This window comes from Salmo trutta, chromosome 3 (genome assembly GCF_901001165.1).
Source record: "Salmo trutta chromosome 3, fSalTru1.1, whole genome shotgun sequence".
NCBI classification, from domain to species: domain Eukaryota; kingdom Metazoa; phylum Chordata; class Actinopteri; order Salmoniformes; family Salmonidae; genus Salmo; species Salmo trutta.
In genome coordinates, this window is record NC_042959.1 from 52746987 (window position 1) to 52767245 (window position 20259).

Consider the following 20259-nt stretch of genomic DNA (forward strand, 5'->3'; position numbering starts at 1 on the left):
TAGATGAACCCTGGAGGATAACATAAAAACTATTTTGTTTTTCACTAAGACAGATTCCCCATGTTTTCCTAAGAAGAAATGTTCTCACAGCTGGAGCTGTGGTCATTGGTATCCCTCCCCAAAACATTCTCATACATTATATAAACCAAGAACAGAAGTAAAGAAGATTATGGACTTGAGAGTAAACAGAAATGCATTTGATGCCAGGAACAAGGTGCCTGTAAATAAGGAATGGAAATCTAGCCTTGCTGAAGGGGTCTAATCCTTATGTTAATCACAAGCTACTTTGTCAAATTCTAATCTCCATATTTTACAATTCTAATTTTGGATCTTCCAATCAATTGGCGTTGAACACTTCTCTTATTCAAGTGTGGCTTCTTTCAATGGAACCCTAATGTCAGAAAATGTTATGGAAATGGACTCAAACCTAAAGGGAGGAAGGAGAAACTCATGTACCGTTGTGGAGCCAGACTTGGGTTCAAATAGTATTTGAGATCTTGAGTGTTTACTTGATCCTGCCTGGAGTGCCAGGTGGGCAGGGTTTTCACTTTTTTTTTAAACATTTTCGAATGGTTCAATTGCGGACAGGCAACCTCTGTCATGCACAGCTAAAGTATTTGAAAGATTCAGAATACTATTTGAACCCAGGTCTGCTGTGGTGCACCGCTGAATGTCGTCAATGGATTCATATGGGCATTGATAAACGCCTGCTCATTTAACACTGCTTGTCTCTCAAGAGCTGCCCGTCTCCGAGCAACAGGGCTGTCAACGGATCTACTTTCTCAGAAAACTTGCTTCGGAGACTTCCTGTCAAGAAAATCTGATGGAGGGAGAGACTTTATTCCAGAGAGCCCTTTTTTCCTATTTATAAACCTTTTTACAGGCTGAACAAATTACAGGTAGTTTTCCCTCCATCAAGTTGCCGAGCGTCTTTTCATTTAGCCGTCCCAACGTACAGTCTTTAGACATTTAAAGAGGGAGCTTTTGGTTAACTCTGTGCTTTTCCGATCTTTTATAGGCTTGTGTGTGGTTGTGCTGAGATTGAAAGTAGCAGGGGATGCATATGTACATGGTGATCTACAGATGGACGCTTAAATGCACTGTCTAGACTTCAAAAGTACAATTAAATGAGCATTTTAGCAGTCCTTGTTGGAGACTCACTGCCTAGTCAAACGACACACTAAACCAAAGCTCTTCATCGATTATGCCCGCTTCGGACGGGTCCAGTCTCTTGATGACTGCCTACTCTTCTCATGATGCAGTCTATTACGGTGCCACTGTGTAAGCTGTCAGAAGACTTGCATAACCTGTAACAACATCTTGCAGGCTAGCAGTGACTCTTCCTCCCTCTGGAACATGACCCCTGGCAGTAGTTCAGTTTTAAATGATTAGAATGTGGTCATCTTCAACACTGTATCTGAGAAGGGAACAGGAGCAGCTTGTCTCCCGGTTATCTCCCACTTCGCCGGAGCACAAGGTGTGAATGCCTGTGTGTGTGTGTGTGTGTGTGTGAGAGATCAAGCGTACATGTGTGTGCGTGATGTCTCTTTGTGTGTGTTTGAGAGATTGTGCGCTTACCGGGGGTCGGTGTGCCTAAGTCTTAGAGAGTGTGCATTTTTGTTTACCTCTGAGCGAGTGGCGGGCCAATGCACGGCACCAGCAGGCCTTTCACAATGACTCATTAGTTAGGTAATTAAGGCACAAGGCTGTGCCCCCGGGGCTCCACGGTGGAGCACTGTGAGCTAGGACTGCTAATGATACTGCTAGGCCCAGAGCAGAGAGAGATGGAGGGAAAGTATGGTCCATAGGTTCTGCTCTCAACGAAGGAGGGTGGTGGGGGGAAGAAATGGGGAGAGGTGCGGACAGGGGACCTGCCAGCATTTTCATTATGCGTCTATGAAAGCTAATGGCACAGGGCAGGGCCTGGAGAGTGGATACTGGTCCAGAGGTTGTGCTCAGTGGAAAGAAGGGTTCAGGGAGACAGAGCATTTTAATTGGACACAGATGAGGGTATGAGTACTTTGGATACTTACAGTATACTGCAAGGGTGGGTTAACACAGACTTTAAATGGTCTTCTGTGGTGATTTGTAAGGCTTTATGAACTCCCGTAGACCCCATAGGTATTCTCACAATACACAACCACGTACTCCCGTTAGGGGAGAAATAGTGAAGGGGTGGCGGCTATTGTCATTTTGAGCACGGTGCTACATTAGTCATTGTCATTTGGATGACATATTGTGGTATCCTAATCAAATTACAATATGGAGGTCCCTTCCTGTATGGTTTCAGGATATTCTACTCCACAGTATGCATCTCGTTTTGTCATGCAAAACACCACTTCCCATACCCTGAACTCAAAGCAGCTAACTTTTTCAATTGAATGAAATGACACTATAATCTTCAAGTTGTTTGTACATCAGTTTGAATATGATATTGTCCATAAGCAAAATGAGTTATTAGTGTGGTAGAAAAATATACAGCGCTGCAGATAGCAGGAAGAACATTTCACTTTTCCCTGAGTCCTAATAGCTAATTTATTCCGGGTCTATTTTCCCCCACTCAAGTTTCATGCAAATCGTATTGAACCATGTCCCCCAGCGGCGGAGTACCAAGCGTCGGTGGAGCCCACACGCTCAAATCTCTCAGCTTATTAATTTCCTATTTACTCATTTCATTTTTAACACATTGACTGATGGAAGTGCAACAGCCGAGCTCAACGGTGCTTACATGGAACTGATGGTAGAGGGCGAATAAACAATTGAGCCGGTGTCATTATAAGGGATGTCAGAGTCTATACATGTCTTAATGTTGTATGGCAAGTGGGGTGTATGATGCTAATATATTGTAAACATGTTGGCGCTGCAACATTGTATCATTAGAGGATGTCAAAATAGTGACATCTACCCATTGTAGATAGAGTATATTTCACCTGGGCTGACATTAGTTGAATGTCACCTTTGATGACATATATCTCGCATGATATAATTAAGTGATAATGCCCAAGAAGCCAGTGTTTGGAGGATATATTGGTACGGGTGTTAGGCACGAGACGAAGTCAAACACTGACTTCGAGGGCATAATCACTTTTATACAACGGGTTACCAACATATTAAAATAATGATTGACATTTTCATTCAAAAATATATTTTTATGATTTTATTCATACAATTTCACCCTTCCACAAGAAATAGTGCTGACACAAATCTAGGGTTGCTACCCAAGCTGTTCGTTCTATCGGTTCAGTTGCCAGAAATGCGACCCAGTCGTTCAGTCTTTTTGTTCTGTGTTTACGGACGCGACCCAGGCATTAATTCTAAATGTTCCATTGCCATATTGGCTGGCAACGTCCTTATCCCTTGCTTGCTAGCTAGCCAACTACGGCTAACTTACAGTCACGTTAAACAGTGCAGCCAGAATAACAACGATGTAGCTGCATTTGTCTTTGTTTAAGCTGTTTAACATTTCTTTAAGCTGTGACATTTATGTGGATACATTCATAAGGAGCTCATGATGCACGATTTCACCTGACATAGAAAATGTGCTTTCTCGTCAGGACACTGTTGTTCACAGGAGCTAGCCAACAACACAGCTAACACAATCAATTCAAACTGAAGCTGGAAAGACTTCAAACAAGCTGCACTTCGTTTCATTTGACCTGCTTTTTATTGATAGTTATTTTTATATATCCATAAAAATGATGCTGAGTCATGATTTTGACTGGCTGAGAAAACCTTCCTGTCTGTCTCATCCCGACTCCCAAAACGTTCATTACTATGGGACAGCTGGAGGTCGAAATTGAATATTGAAACAATGTTGCAAATGTTGGAGAGACAAACAGCAAGGTTTATACAAATCTCCGCTGTTGAAATCTGAATGTTAGTCTAAAAGAAATGTGAGATAATGTCTTGATGCTTTTTATAGTCGAGATCAAGTTTATAAATTGCCTGGCTGGGCTGATGAGACAGCAGAGTGAGCAGTCAGATGGAACAGAGTAAATAGGCATTTTAACATCATAGATTTAGTCGGTGGTAACTTGTGGAATAGACACCGGCAGGAATGTGTTTTTAACCAATCAGCATTCAGGATTAGACCCACCGTTGTATAATATGTCACATTTACAGTGCCATCAAAAAGTTACTCATACCCCTTGACTTATTCCACATTGTTGTGTTACAACCTGAATTCAAAATTGATTAAATATTTATCTACACACAATACCCCATAATGACAAAGTAAAAACATGTTTTTAGAAATGTTTGCAAATGTATTGAAAATGAAATTCAGAAATATCTCATTTACATAAGTATTCACACCCCAGAGTTAATACATGTTAGAATCACCTTTGGCAGTGGTTACATCTGACACATTTGAATAAATGTAGATTTTGAAACTTATGAATGCGTCATAACCAGCCATAAAATAACGCAATATACTGTATGTCACATCAGGTGTAAATATATGGGTCATGACAGTGTTACTACAATGTTGTTGATCCAGCCTCAATTTTCTCCTTTCACAGCCATTAAACTCTGTAATTGTTTTAAAGTCACCATTGGCCTCATTGTGAAATCCCTGAGCGGTTTCCTTCCTCTCCGGCAACTGAGTTAGGAAGGACGCCTGTATCTTTGTAGTGACTGGGTGTATTGACACACTATCCAAAGTGTAATTAATAACTTCATCATGCTCAAAGGGATATTCAATGTCTGCTTTTTTCCACACATCTACCAATAGACGCCCTTGTTTGCCAGGCATTGGAAAACCTCTCAGGTCTATGTGGTTGAATTTGTGTTGGAAGTTCACTGCTCGACTGATAATTCCACTTTGACATTTTGGGGTATTGTGTGTAGGCCAGTGACACAAAATGTAAATTTAAGCCATTTACATTTCAGGCTGTAAGACAACAAAATGTAAAAAAGTCAAGGGGTGTGAATACCCAGGTGAATTATACAGCCTAGGTGAAATATACAGTGCATTTGGAAAGTATTCAGACCCCTTGACCTTTTCCACATTTTGGTACGTTACAGCCTTATTCTAAAATGAATTCATTCATTTTTCCTCATCCAGCTACACACAATACCCCATAATGACAAAGCAAAAGCAGATTTTTAGAAATGTTTGCAAATTGATAAATAAAAAAACACTGAAATATCACATTTTACATAAGTATTCAGACCCTTTACTCAGTACATTTACATTACATTTAAGTCATTTAGCAGACGCTCTTATCCAGAGCGACTTACAAATTGGTGCATTCACCAATGATATCCAGTGGAACAACCACTTTACAATAGTGCATCTAAATCTTTTAGGGGGGGGGGTTAGAAGGATTACTTTATCCTATCCCAGGATTTGTTGAAAGACCTTTGGCAGCGATTACAGCCTCAAGTCTTCTTGGGTATGACGCAACAAGCTTGGCACACCTGTATTTGGGGAGTTTCTCCCATTCTTCTCTGCAGATCCTCTCAAGCTCTGTCAGGTTGGATGGGGAGCATCGCTGCACAGCTATTTTCAGGTCTCTCCATGTTCGATCGGGTTCAAGTAAAATAAAATACAATTTTATTTTTCACATTTGCCAAATACAACAGGTGCAGCTCCGTTCATCTTTCCCTTGATCCTGACAATGCCTGCCACTGAAAAACATCCCCACAGCATGATGCTGCCACCACCATGCTTCACCGTAGGGATAGTGCCAGGTTTCCTCCAGACACGACGCTTGGCATTCAGGCCAAAGAGTTCAATCTTGGTTTCATCCGACCAGAGATCTTGTTTCTCATGGTCTGAGAGTACTTTAGGTGCCTTTTGGCAAACTCCAAGCGGGCTGTCATGTCCGTTTTACTGAGGAGTGGCTTCTGTCTGGCCACTCTACCATAAAGGCCTGATTGATGGAGTGCTGCAGAGATGGTTGTCCTTCTGGAAGGTTCTCCCATCTCCACAGAAGAACTCTGGAGCTCTGTCAGAGTGGCCATCGAGTTTTTGGTCACCTCCCCGACCTAGGCCCTTCTCCACCGATTGCTCAGTTTGGCCGGGCAGCCAGCTCTAGGAAGAGTCTTGGTGGTTCCAAACTTCTTACATTTAAGAATGATGGATGCCACTGTGCTCATGGGGACCTTCAATGCTGCAGAAATGTTTTGCTACCCTTCCCCAGATCTGTGCCTCGACACAATCCTGTCTTGGAGCTCTACGGACATTTCTTTCGATCTCATGGCATGTGTTTTGCTCTGGCATTCACTGTCAACCGTGGGACATTATATAGACAGGTGTGTGCCTTTCCAAATCATATCCAATCAATTTAATTTACCACAGGTGAACTCCAATCAAGTTGTATAAACATCTCATGGATGATCAATGGAAACAGGATGCACCTGAGCTCAATTTCGAGTCTCATAGCAAAGGGTCTGAATAATTATGTAAATAAGGTTTTTCTGTTCTTTTTTTCACTTTGTCATTATGGGGTATTTTGTGTAGATTGCTGAGGAATTGTTTTAATTTAATACATTGTAGAATAAGTCAAGGGGTCTGAATACTTTCCGAAAGCACTGTATATCACTATAATGTATTGTGTAGTAGGACCAAGATGATTGAAAAGTATTTGAAACTTGTTTGGATCATCATGTTCTTGAGGATGACTCACACACAAGAAAAAGAAGATCATTTAAAAAAAATCACACATTTTGTTTTCTCTTCATTCTTAAATGGGAGTATTTTGTTTGATGACTCCGTGCTAACAGAATTTTACAGAAAACCAATTTATTGGCTGTCAGCCAGGAGCCTTTTCTTTCATTATTTGTCAAGGTACGATTCATTTTTTTCCTTCTGTTTATGTAAGTTAATTTATTTTCTGGGTAAACAAAAAAGGGAAAAGAAATTGGCTTCCTATTTGTTGATAACGTTAACCAGACTGCCTTAGTCTGAATATGGGCTTTTCAAACAAGGGCCCTCACATTTACGATATTAAACGCAAACATTGACTTGAGATATACATAAACTGCACAGAATCAAATCTGAATTTATCTACTTAAAAAAATGGGTTTCTGTATGGATAACAGGGTCTTATCGCCAAATAAACGCTCTCACCGCGTCACACATTTTTTGTGAGACCTCGCATTACCCTGCATTAGGCTTCAAAAGAGACGTGTGAATGGTAAATATACATATCGGTTGGCCACCGTATGAAGGCTTTTGGATTCGATTTCAGGATCAGCTCTCATAGCGATTAGAGGCAACTTAAGAAGTCCCCTATGGGTGTGTTTCCATTGGCTCTTAATGAAAAACATTCTATATTTACTCATCTCAATGGAGTGTTCAAAAAGTAAGCAGAGAGAATTCTAGTCATTTTATTATATATCCACCATCTCACAGACCCAGCATACATACACAGCATGGAACCAAGCCTCAAGGGAAAGGGCAAAGAGTTTGTGGATCACCAAAACAGGAAAATAAAATCACAGATCACGGAAGGATTAATTACATTTCCAACGGCAGTAGGGCAGAAAAAAAATGTTCCACACATTTTGAGAGGGTGGCCTATTTCTTTTCTCTGTCATGCCTTTTAGCTCTGGGAGCTCCTGTATTGTGTCGGAGTAGGACAGAGTGTGATTGAGAAAATGTGGGGATATTTTTAGCCAACCAGTTACTGGCCTGAGGGGACAGAGGATTTTTTGTAGCTATTTCACAATGAACCTCTGGTTCCATGCCCAGGAGAGACTTCAGATCCTCACTGAATTAGCTTTCATCTCCTCCACAATGCTGCTGTTTCCTGGTTGGCAATACAAGGCGCGCACCACTGCTCCCCTTTCCTCTATTGTTGTACTGGTGATATACTGCAGGGTTTCCCAAACTCGGTCCTGGGGCCCCCCGGGTGCACGTTTTATTTTTTTCCCTAGCACTACAGAGCAGATTCAAATAATCAAAGCTTGATGATGACTTGGTTTTTCGGCCCAGGACAGAGTTTGGGAAACCCGATACACTGTATTGTAAGACACACTATTGTGTTACAGTAGTGTACTATAGACTGGTAGAACAATTGAGTTGTTATATTAATTCACAGACACTCAGTTAACACAGTGAAATGTATCAACCAAAGTAATTGGCAAATAGAAACATGCACAGTATGTCTTTTTGATTTGTAGTTTGACTGGGAAAACACTAACTTCATCATTTCGCTTGAGTGAACCCATGTCTATAGCACCATCACTCTGTTGGATCTATTCAACCACAAATGCTAATGTGTGAGTTACACTAATTTTGTCCTAAGCATTTTCTTGTTATTGATATGAAGTTGTGAGTATTTCTCTATGACCAAATGATCCTTCCCTGACCGTGACCTCTCATATACTTTCCGTTCTGACGTTCCCATGGACTTTGCCTTTTTCTTCCCACTTTATGCCGCATTGATTCCAATTACCAGCAGTGACATTCCCACAACTTGTTTCAGGTGACAGATTACACCAGACTCTGCACCCCTCCTCTCCTCCTCCTTCCCTCCATCCTGCTCTTTGTCTTGACTGTCTCCCAAGCGGGCCAACTGTTTGGACCTGTTTAAATGTCGCCTCACAGCGTGTTTTGGGAGCTGTGGATGGCTTGGCCGAGCTGCTTGGATTGTGCTGAGACGACAGGAGACGACTAGGCTTAAAATACACCCCCTTCGTTCTCCCCCCACGTCAAAATATCTGGTCACTCAGCGAGTCTACTATCTTGTTAATTCCAAGCGTCTGTCTTCACCACTGCTATTGCTATTGGGAGGTTAAGCCCTGTCGAGAAGGCATCAAAGCTCTCCTCGGAAAGCGGCTCGTATCATAGAGCTAAACAGTCAGCTTTGATTGGATTTTTATCCTGTCTTATTAACTCTCAGACCAGGGAGCCAAAGCCAAAGGCATGATGCTAATTGCCAAAACAAACTGAAAATGCTCCGTGGATCAACACTGACATCCGGTCCTGCTTACGTTTGGGTTGTTGTGCTGCAGTAAAGTATTATGACATTTGATAGGGATGTTTTCTGTTAGGCAATTTAGTTGACCTCCCTCCGTAACTCTATTTGACATGGTCATGGATGAGTTCAACTAGATTCCATTTGAATGTAACCTTTTTGTGAGACTTTTCTTAGTTGTCCATGATAGTTCCCTGTGCATGTTTAAAAGTCCTAAGGAAGTCCAAAAGCCGAAACGCTTCGGTTCTACTTTTAACAATAAAGAAGCTTTTATTTATTGAATTCCATTGTCCTCCAAAAGTTGCTGAATCTCCTCTCTGTTTATCACGTTTACCTGAATTTGAGTATCATTCACTGGACTACTACTACTACTACTACTACTACTACTACTACTACTACTACTACTACTACTACTACTACTACTACTACTACTACTACTACTACTACTACTACTACTACTACTATAGTCAGTACTATCACTATAACTTCCACTACCATGACAAAACACCTGAAGCAACCACACACGTTCTTCAGAATCTGTACCTTGTCTCGTTCCCTGTCTTTCAGATGGCTCATCGACAATGTGTCTTTCGTCTGTGCGGGAGCTCCCAGCCCAGCTCCAGGACCTGTACCAGCAGGGCTTCTCCCTAGTTGCCGTTCACCCCTTCATTCATCCCTGTGGTTCCGACGCAGTCAGCCCCCAGCACCAGCTCTACAGGGCCGTGCTGATCCGACTCGATGATGGGTACGAGTACATACACATTGCACTTATTCAGAGCACCTACATTGACACAATTAGCATAAGCCTTATCCAGGGTCAATACATTTGTGTTTATGTAAGCTTTGTCGTTACGTAATATGTACAGCAAATCAAAATGTATATTACTACATGGATGTAGACATTGGTATTACAGAGGTTGTTTTGGGCTAGCTGTCACAGGGCTGTTGTTTTGGTCATTAGCAAGCAAATAATCTCTTTCCAAGCTTTCGATGCTCCGGACAACATGTGGAATGGGCCAAAGTCACAGCTGCCCCCCCCGTCTGCCCTCCACCCGGGCACCTGTCAGTGTCGCGAGCCCTGGGTGAGAGTCAGCTTGGATCAGGGCATGGTTTTACTCCAAGTGTATGTGAAGGGCATGGCGGGGTGGTGCTGGTAGTGGTGGTTTCCGGCTGAAGCCCTGTCTGGCTTGCCTCGTGTGCCCCGTGTTCTACCAGCTGGCTGTTATGAAGGACAGCGGTTTCATGCGGTTTTTTTCGGAGAGTGTTAGGCCACATGCAGGTCTGTCTCTGGGAATGACTGCCTGTGTGAAGTAGAACCAGACACTCGCTAGTCACTTTCCCCACAGAGCGGTTAGAGGGGCAGCAGTTGAACCTCTCACCCTCCCCTCTTAACAGTGTTTTATGGCCTGGTCTGTTCTCTCTCGTGGATCCAGAGCCCCGGGGTCGGACAGTGACGCCACGCTCCGTAAATCTCTGGACTCTCCTCTCGTTGAATTATGATCCAGGAATTCATCCCGAGATTCCTAAAATAAATAATTCCAAACATGGATAAATAATTCCTGTACATTCCTCAGTATATTGGGGTTTAGGCTCCTTGCCCTGTTGTTGTTGTTTTGTGCCTCCTGGTTGCCTAGTGTTGTCTTGAAAGGATCAAACCATTTGGCTGGTACAGGTGAAGGATTTAGTTAGTTGTAAAGCACAACAATCCATCCACTCAGGTGGCTCTTGCCTTCTTTCTAAAGACAGCCTGTGCCCATTAATGAGCTCCTAAGGTCTAGGGAAATACATCACACCCCTCTCCCACTGTCTCTACACAAAACCCACTCACAAACAAGTTCCAGACACTAATCCTATGCTGGGAGCCCATAAATATTGATTTTGTATGAAAAGGGACGGATGAATGGGCAGCAGCATGGTTTTTACACACCGACATGGTTGCCTTCCTCTGAAGGAAAAAAAAGATTATGAGGAGAGGAATAGAAAGCGGTAAAGAGAGAAAACAAGATCACAGCTGGAGTGTGAACGAGCGGGAGTTAGAAAGAGAGAAAGGGGAAAGGGCTGCCATCCTTTGATGGCTCCGGCCAAACCGTCCTGCTTTATCTCAGCATCTGTCACCGTGGAGACGGCTGCTCACATCAGCACCAGCCCCAGGGGGGAGGGGGGGGGATAAAAGAGAAAGAACAAAAAAAAAATCAACCAGGTAGCATCTTCCTCTCCTATTCCCTTGTCAGTCCCTTGAATCAGGGAGCGAAAACTGCAGATGACAGCGCAACCATTCATCACTCTCCCAAAGCAAACAGACCCAAAAGTGTCTTCTTCGCTCTGCAGTGCGCTATGCGTCAGCTGGAGACAGACAGAAGGAGAGACAGACAGAGGGGGAGAGATAGTGTGTGTGTGTGTGTGAGAACCAGAACAAGAACAGCAGCTAGGCTATGCTTAGCAGCAGCTGGATGTGCTGTGTTTAGTATGCACACAATGTCTCTTTGGATACAATCCCAGCCAATTTTCTACAGTATTAGCCTCAATTGTAAAGCCTCAGTGAACAAGGGTATAGCTGCACAGTAGTGTGACATTGCAAAAGCTTATAGAGCCAGGAATTACACAGGGGCAGGTAGCTTATATAGAGCTGGGAGCCAGTATTGTTCATGTTAAGCGCTGTCACCTGGAAAAACTATTTAGTTCAAGATAAACTCTCAAACTTGTATAATTTCAGCCAGTAGTTTTGAAAGTGGCGCTCACGAGCCAAAAGTGGTCGCTTTTTTTTGTGTACTATGTCATCAAATTGGGTACTACAGTACGTCATTTATTTTGTATGATATGTTATGTCCTGCAAATGTTGTCGATTTTTTTTGCAATGATATGTTTTCAATCCAATTTGTACTATACGCTCCGAATTTGTTGTGCTTAAGATCCTGGAGTGCATCTTTAAGTAGGCCATAACTTTAAAAGCCTGTTGTCTCTTTGACTGTGATTTGTCGCTGGTGACCGTGGTAACCTGCTCAAATCTGCGGATCAGAGAGAATGGATAGGACCATTTTAATTTTCAAATGTCAACTGTCAAATTTCCCAATGTTCAATTTGGTTGCGGCGTAGAGGGGTTACAGTTCAGCAGGCAGTGTCTGATGGGATATATTCATCATCTATTGGATAATTGTAGAATTCACATGTGCTCGGGGAGAGAGCTGTATGGACCAGAAACCATTAGAGGGGATTCGTCCAAAGAAATTATTCATGACTCTATGAAAAGCTGACATTAGAAAAAGATGTGCTATATTATTAAAGGCCAGGGATGAAAGATTGCTAAACACAGGTTCGATGGTGGATCCTGACCGAGCCGTTGTCATGGAGATTGTGATTTTTGGAATTGCGATTTTGGCGTTTAAAGCTACATTCTGGGTTTCAAAAAAACTTCATCACGCCCCACCATATCAAGAATTAAAACCCTCCCCAGATTCCAAATCCCAGACTGTGCCATTAATACTCCCTGTGGTCCGGGATACAGAACCTTGAACGGTTCAACCTGACTGACAGTGCAGCTGAATAGATAGCAGCAGCAGTCTGCATAAGGAGTGGGAAGTCCGGCAGACGTACACCCAGGAGGCTGCAGTCAGGCCAGCTGCAGGCTGGAGCCAGGCATGCGTTTGACACTCACTCTAGCGGCCTGGCGGTAGGCAGCAGATCTATGGGGTTGAATGCAAGTAACCTGTTTCACACTGACAAAATGGACTGCAGGTGATGGGGCTATTTTTTTAAGAAGTCCTTACCTCAAGAGAGGTGATGGGAGACTAGTTCTTTTCTCCCACTTTGTCCATTATGGATTTGAGCCCTCCTCAAGTTTACAGATCCAATCTGCTTTTCATGATTTCCAATAACAGAACGTGGAAATCAAATAGCAAGAATTCAAAGGTTTTCCTTTACATTGGCGCTTCACGGTGCTGTGAATTGCACAGTAAGTTTGCAAAAACCTCTACCTGATTCAGAGCATCCAATGTACAGATTTACCTTGACACAGTTTGCTACTGACATTTGATCTGGGATAAGTTGCATAATGATGGGGGACTGGCGTGACATTGATGTCTGACTTCTGTGGGGTGTTGTTGACTGTGAGTGATGACTCAGGTTCCCGCTGTGTTGTGAAGTCCGTGTGACAGAGAGAGAGCTAGGCCTGGGCTGCATGTGATAATGTTTAAACTCTCCTTACACACACACACACACACACACACACACGCACACACACACAGGTAGGTACTGTACATACACACACATGCTGTGGCGAGGGTGGAAGGGTCCCATCCGTGTTGTCAACAGGATGAGAGGTGAAGCAGAGCTATGGAAGCTGAGGCATTGGCCTCCTCCAGGGCTGGCTGTGGGATTTCCTCCAGAGAAAATAGAAAAATCCAGACCCATATAAATAGATTCCATCCACCCACAATACTGATAAGTGGAAAAACAAGACAAGAATTGTATTGCATTGAGTTTCCTATCCCACCCTAATGTGCCCCTTTCAACCCTGATTTGTGTCTATGTTAAGTGCTTCTTCTTTATTTTTGTCATACAGGCCAACAATTACATTAACACGGCTCATATGCGATTTATTAATAAATTATTGTCATAAATCCATAAATACTTAATTTCCAAGGATTTCTCTGTGCAACCATTTCAGATATGTATTACAGAATGTGGTGTATGTCTGTATCGTGCATGACTGAAGTGACTGTGGCTGAAATGTGTTGTTCCTCTCTCTCCTGCTGTGTGGGCTGCTACCGCAGGTTGGAGAAGAGCCAGTCAAGCTGTGCTCCCTACCATCTGCAGCTGGAGCAGTGTCTGTCTACCGACCAGGTGCCCACCCCTGAGCTCATCCAGGGCTATGTCAAGAAGGTGAGCCTCAGATAAGGCCCTGTCACACTACTGAGACGAGCTGAGCCAAGCCAAGCCGTACTGAGCTGGCCTGGTTAGTGGTTAGGCATCCACAACTGTGCTGAAAAGGACATCGATGTGAACGAAAATATTAAGTCGGCACAGTTTTGTTCAGGTGGCATGATAGTGTGAAAAGGGTATAGTGGACTCAGATCACAGACACAACTGACCAGCCTATAAGTCGTAAAGGCGCTGTGGGCAAAAACGTATCTGTTGGGTTTCTTCTTTATCTCGACTCGCTTTCCACAACCAGTAGACGAGACGGTCCTTAGTTTTAATAAAACATTGGGGAGTAGAAATGGGTTATCAATTCAGCCGGCCAGTCGCCTGAGGACCAGAGTTTCATTCTGACCTTCAAACTCTCCGCTCCTGGAGCACTCTCTCTAATATCTGGAAAATAGGAAATATGTAGCCTATGTAGAACTGGAAAATGAAAGTCTCTACAGAGGGCTGCTTTCATTCCGCAGTGACGACATGTTAGCACTAACCACTCTCAAGCAAGCTGATGGCCATAACCATATCATATTAGGAGATATCACAGACGTCTATTAAAAGCAAAGAGACGTGTCATTATAAATGGCAATGTAACAGAAACATATGACGTTTACCTGTTTCTCTGACCTGAGCATGTGCAATACACAGCAGTGTGACCATTTCAAAGGCTATCCATTACCTTCACACCTGAGTCGACCCACGTTAACACACACACACACACAGTAGAAATGATCCCTCTCCCTCATTGACTGGCAACGTTACCCTCAAATGAGATACAATGTTTTTATTTTCGTCTTGGCAATTCCATTTTGCAATTTGTCTGGGAATAGAAATGTGCAAGTGCTGAGTGAACGTTCAATAGATATTAAGCAATGGAGCTAGGAAACGATGCGACTGTTTTACAGTTTCATTTCATAGAGGATAACCTGTGATATGGCACCCGTGCTGATTTGATTTGGATTCTCCTGGTCCCCGGCTGCAGATAGCAGAATGTACTGCCTCTGGCTGGATCTTATGACAGAATGTGAGTGGAGAATGGCATCATTAACACTGCTTGACAGTTAACATTTCAATTTCATTTTGATGGAAAATCCCAATATTGACATAAAATGCCAGATGACAATGAAATGGGAAAAGCAATGCTTGATTTGGGATGCAGTCCTGCCAGGGCTGGAGCCATTGCAATCCAATCAGCTCTAGTTCAATTTGAATGTCTGATGCTGGGAAGAGGGGTGGAGGGAGGGGGAGTGCCTCTATAATTCTATGATAATACCAGGTATGTAAACAGTTCCCTTAGAATCCATTTGGTTGATAAAATAGGGAGGAAATGGGGGAAATTCAGGGGGAAAAAATAGCCATGGTTCTACAATGGTATGACTTAGCAATGTGTGCTTATGTTCTAGATTGTGTTTCAAGATTATCACACATTTTTTAGAAAGTCCATTGAGCACAAGCTACAACATTGATCTACTCATGATTAGCCAACATGATCTTAAATAACAGTCCATCATAACAGAGCATACAGTACGAAAGGTTGGTATTATTAAATTGTATTTGTAAAAGTCAGGTCATCCAAGGATCTCTCTAAGGCAGTTGTTTGCTGTCTGTCTCTCCAGCAGATCCAGGATGCTGCAGACCAGGGGGTCATGTTTGTGGGCTTCATCCAGGAGCCGTGTGGGGTACGAGGTACCCAGACCAGAGAACCAGAGACACCCTCCCTCTCCCTCCACTCCAGCCCCAGCTCCATGCTAGGCTCCCTGAGCAGCCGAAGCCCCACTAGCCCTCGGAACAATGGAGAACCAGGAGCCCAGGAGCAGGCGATGGACACTGGGGATGATGAGGGCCAAGGCTCCTCGTGTAAGGGTGGGGAGGGGGAGGACCAGACTAGGGACACTGGGGGGAGTGAGACCACTGTTGGGGAAAGCAACCATGATGGGAGGTCCTCTCTTCCCATAACACCATCCACAGAGAGAAAGCAAGATGATGATCAGGATGTTATAGTGGAAGACACACTGACACACAACAATAACAAGACAAACGTCATAGAACTGAAGGAGAAACCAAGCCGTCACACTCAGAGACCCAATGGTGAGTATTGTCAGATTTCCATTTGTTACTATGTAATTGGATTTGTATACAGTATGCCAGGCAAGATTCAACTTGAAACCGCATAAATGGTTCTTCAATTTCCTCAGACTGTGGTGCAGCATAAAGTTGGATTAAATTAGCATATTTCAGCATCTTAGAATACCAGATGGACAGCTCTTCTCTCTCTCTCACACACATTCTCTTTCAACCCCAGTTGGAAAACGTGCTCATAAAATGTGCATGTGTGTTGAATGCTCCCCTCTGTGCGTGTGTGCCCATACATACTTGGCTCCCTGTAGACGAAGCACCCTGGTCCATCTGGACGTCCCTCAAGTGTGTACTGCAGTGAGATAATCCCCCCCCCTTACCTCACTCAGCCTCCTCCCTCCTCCCTCCTCCCCAAACCTCCACAGTCCACACCACCACCACCACAGCATAGCCAGCATGGTGTGTGACCATGTGCCAAGTGCCCTTGTCCTCTTCGCTAATGCTCTCTGCTGAAATTGACTCAAAGTCTCAGTTCTGGGTGGCTTTGCCCCCATAATCCTCCTGAACAGCAGAATGTGGAACAGGGAACAGGGTCACAAGCCAACAGTCAGAAGTGAAACTGGGACTTGAAACCGACGTGCTATAAAATAGCATCAAAGAGCGTTGAGGTTATTGAAACTAGCGCTGAGAACATTCCTGTGGGATCACAGGTGTGAGAGGAGGAAGTGATGGTATAAAAAAAGACAGAGATTGGACAAACATCACAATGGTCACTCACATTATTGCCGTTACCTCTTAGAAATGTAGCAGTATGAAGCTAACCACTCTCCAACTAAAAATCACGTTGCAGAGAAAGCTGGCCTACGTGTTGGTTTGAGCATGTATTTATTATGAAATGTTAGTCCTGATTAGATCAGTGTTGAGGAGGGTGGATTAGCAGAACAGATGCTGTCATGTTCAACAGTGGTTCTGTACAGTACACATTACCAGTTAGGATTATGGGGCCTGACCTTGTGACTTGGACAGGCATCCATCAGACCAGACTTTAAAAGGAGACCCATTTGGAATGTTGTAATTGCGTTCATGCGCTCGTTTAGTCGTTAGTCGTCGATTTTCTCAAATGATTGGACCACACAAGGTATCGTCTCATAGCAGGTCTGTCATTTTCCATGTGACTGTGACCAGGCAGGTCACAATAGCCAATACACCCTACTGTTTGTGTTATCGCCATCCAAGTCTCAGGGCAAGTCAAGGGCGATCCTCAAATATTTGTTTAACTTTGATGCCCCTGATGCTGAAATTGTCGAGGCAGTTGCGTTGTGAAGCGGTCATCATGTGGGAATGATCTGATAGGTATGGACCCTGGATTATCTTTGTCTCCAGGTCATACCTCTACCGTAACTCAGACTTAACCTAGCATACAAAGCTAGCTGTCAAATGGAAATAACCTATGCCGCAAATTGTTATAAGTGTTGTTATAAAATGTGTGTTGCACATTTTACCACGATTATCTCATCTTTAAATGCGTTACCATTGAGCTGTCTGGTTTAGTCGGATGCATTAGCGCAAGGTCTGTCAGCTATGCATAAATTATAAACGGTCTGTGACACATTGCAGACACAGAGCATTTAGTGGAATGGTGAAGCCAGCAGTTCCTCAAAACCGATGGCCTTGAACGAGTAAACATCAACTTTAATATCATGTGAAAGCCTCATTTAAATTCACTCTTTTGGGGGGAAAACAAACAGAAAAATGAAGATTAGTAGAGTGACTTTGTTGTATTGACTTGGCTTGGTTTTCAATAAGTTTGTAGTTTCTCTAACGTATGCAGGGAGAGTTGTGATGCATTATTGTCATTCAGTTGTCATTCTGGAGCTTTGAAGAGTGGAAAACGACAGGATTTTGGGAATTTGGTGGCCAGCTGTCACATCAGTCAGACGTGGCAGAAAGGAAATGGATATAAATGATTCATTCTTCCTGGGTGTCTGACTGAATGACTGACAGAAAACCAGAGCAACTGAACCATGGTCCCCTCTGATGCACTCTGTGTGTGTGAGGCGTGCGTGCATCTTTTGTGAGTCTTCGTGTGTGGGAGTCTAACACATTCTGGCCCTCCGTCTGGTTCACATGGGAATGGCAGATATTAGCATTAAAAAGAGAAGATTATGCCGCACTTGATTTAAATGGCTGCTGTCAAAACAACAGTCCATCCAAATTTGTATGCATTGGTCCATATTAATGGACCATTTCAATTGAGGCACAAGCCTTTGGTAGGGGATTGTGGAAAAATGATGATGAGTCAACTCTGTTATGTGTTATTAATCACCTCTGTTATGGGGGTATGAGTCAACTCTGTTATGTGTCATAAATCACCTCTGTTATGGGGTATGAGTCAACTCTGTTAAGGGTTATAAATCACCTCTGTTACAAAGTATCAACTCTGTCACGTTATGAATCTCTGTTGCATGACGTGTTTCATGTCAGCACAACCTAAAGAGATTGAGATTGAGTGTTCTGTGTCCTCAGGGGTGGAGCTGCTAGCCCTGTTCCACCACCCAACTGACCGTGAGGGCCAACTGAAGTACTACACTGTGAAGGTACCGCTGAGGGTTCAACTCCGTGACGAGGGGGTCAAAGGGGTGGAGGCCAACTGGCTGGATCACATGACCCAGCACTTTAACAACGGGGCCTCACTCGTTGATGGATACTTCCACCTGGGCAACGACAACGGTAAACAAACTATCCAACGTCCACTTTGTGTTTTTACACACATTACATTTCAATGTAACATCTGTTCTGCTATGGTATCGTACTAGTAAAGTAAACTGAGCAAAAAAAGAAACGTCCCTTTTTTAGGACCATGTCTTTCAAAGATAATTCGTAAAAATCCAAATAACTTCACAGATCTTCATTGTAAAGGGTCTAAACACTGTTTCCCATGCTTGTTCAATGAACCATAAACAATTAATGAACATGCACCTGTGGAACGGTCGTTAAGACACTAACAGCTTACAGACGGTAGACAATTAAGGTCACAGTTATGAAGATTTAGGATACTAAAGAGGCCTTTCTACTGACTCTGAAAAACACCAAAAGAAAGATGCCCAGGGTGCCTGCTCATCTGCGTGAATGTGCCTTAGGCATGCTGCAAGGAGGCTTGAGGACTGCAGATGTGGCCAGGGAAATAAATTGCAATGTTCGTACTGTGAGGCGCCTAAGACATCGCTACAGGGAGACAGGACGGACAGCTGGTCGTCATCGCAGTGGCAGACCACGTGTAACAACACCTGCACAGGATCGGTACATTCAAACATCACACCTGCGGGACAGGTACAGGATGGCAACAACAACTGCCCGAGTTACACCAGGAACGCACAATCACTCCATCTGTGCTCAGACTGTCCACAATAAGCTGAAACAGGCTGGACTGAGGGCTTGTAGGCCTGTTGTAAGGCAGGTCCTCACCAGACATCACCGGTAACAACGTCGCCTATGGGCACAAACCCACTGTCGCTGGACCAGACAGGACTGACAAAAAGTGCTCTTCACTGACGAGTCGTGGTTTTGTCTCACCAGGGGTGATGGTCGGATTTGCGTTTATCGTCGAAGGAATGAGCATTACACCGAGGCCTGAACTCTGGAGGGGGATCGATTTGGAGGTGGAGGGTCTGACATGGTCTGGGGCGGTGTGTCACAGCATCATCGGACTGAGCTTGTTGTCATTGCAGGCAATCTCAACGCTGTGCGTTACAAGGAAGACATCCTCCTCCCTCATGTGGTACCCTTCCTGCAGTCTCATCCTGACATGACCCTCCAGCATGACAATGCCACCAGCCATACTGCTCATTCTGTGCGTGATTTCCTGCAAGACAGGAATGTCAGTGTTCTGCCATGGCCAGCGAAGAGCCCGGATTTCAATCCCATTGAACACGTCTGGGACCTGTTGGATCGGAGGGTGAGGGCTAGGGCCATTCCCCCCAGAAATGCAGGTGCCTTGGTGGAAGTCCTTTGTTCAGGGACACATTATTCAATTTCTGTTAGTCACATGTCTGTGGAACTTGTTCAGTTTATGTCTCAGTTGTTGAATCTTGTTATGTTCATACAAATATTTACACATGTTGAGTTTGCTGGAAATAAACGCAGTTGACAGTGAGAGGACTTTTCTTTTTTTGCTGAGTTTAGTTATCGAAAGTACTCAGTCATTTTTTCATCCGTCTGTCAAACCTCTTATTTTGTTGCACATTAGTAAATAATGTAAACTAATAATAATAATAAGACAAAGGAAATGATGACTTAGCTATTGCCAAAATGTCTCCATATCCTGTCCCCTTTCAAATTGTCCAGT

General features: G+C 43.6%; 1 protein-coding gene across 2 annotated transcripts in view; it reads left to right on the forward strand.

Annotated features, from left to right (window-relative positions):
* Window positions 1-20259, forward strand: part of LOC115178197 (raftlin) — a 74104-nt gene that overhangs the window by 22162 nt on the left and 31683 nt on the right. Inside the window, exons 3-6 of one of the 2 annotated variants that reach the window (XM_029739291.1) lie at window positions 9495-9672; window positions 13697-13805; window positions 15455-15926; window positions 18441-18644. In XM_029739291.1, coding sequence (XP_029595151.1) covers window positions 9495-9672; window positions 13697-13805; window positions 15455-15926; window positions 18441-18644 — 963 coding nt within the window. The remainder of the gene's footprint in view (window positions 1-9494; window positions 9673-13696; window positions 13806-15454; window positions 15927-18440; window positions 18645-20259) is intronic. The other variant, XM_029739299.1, reaches the window with a different exon arrangement.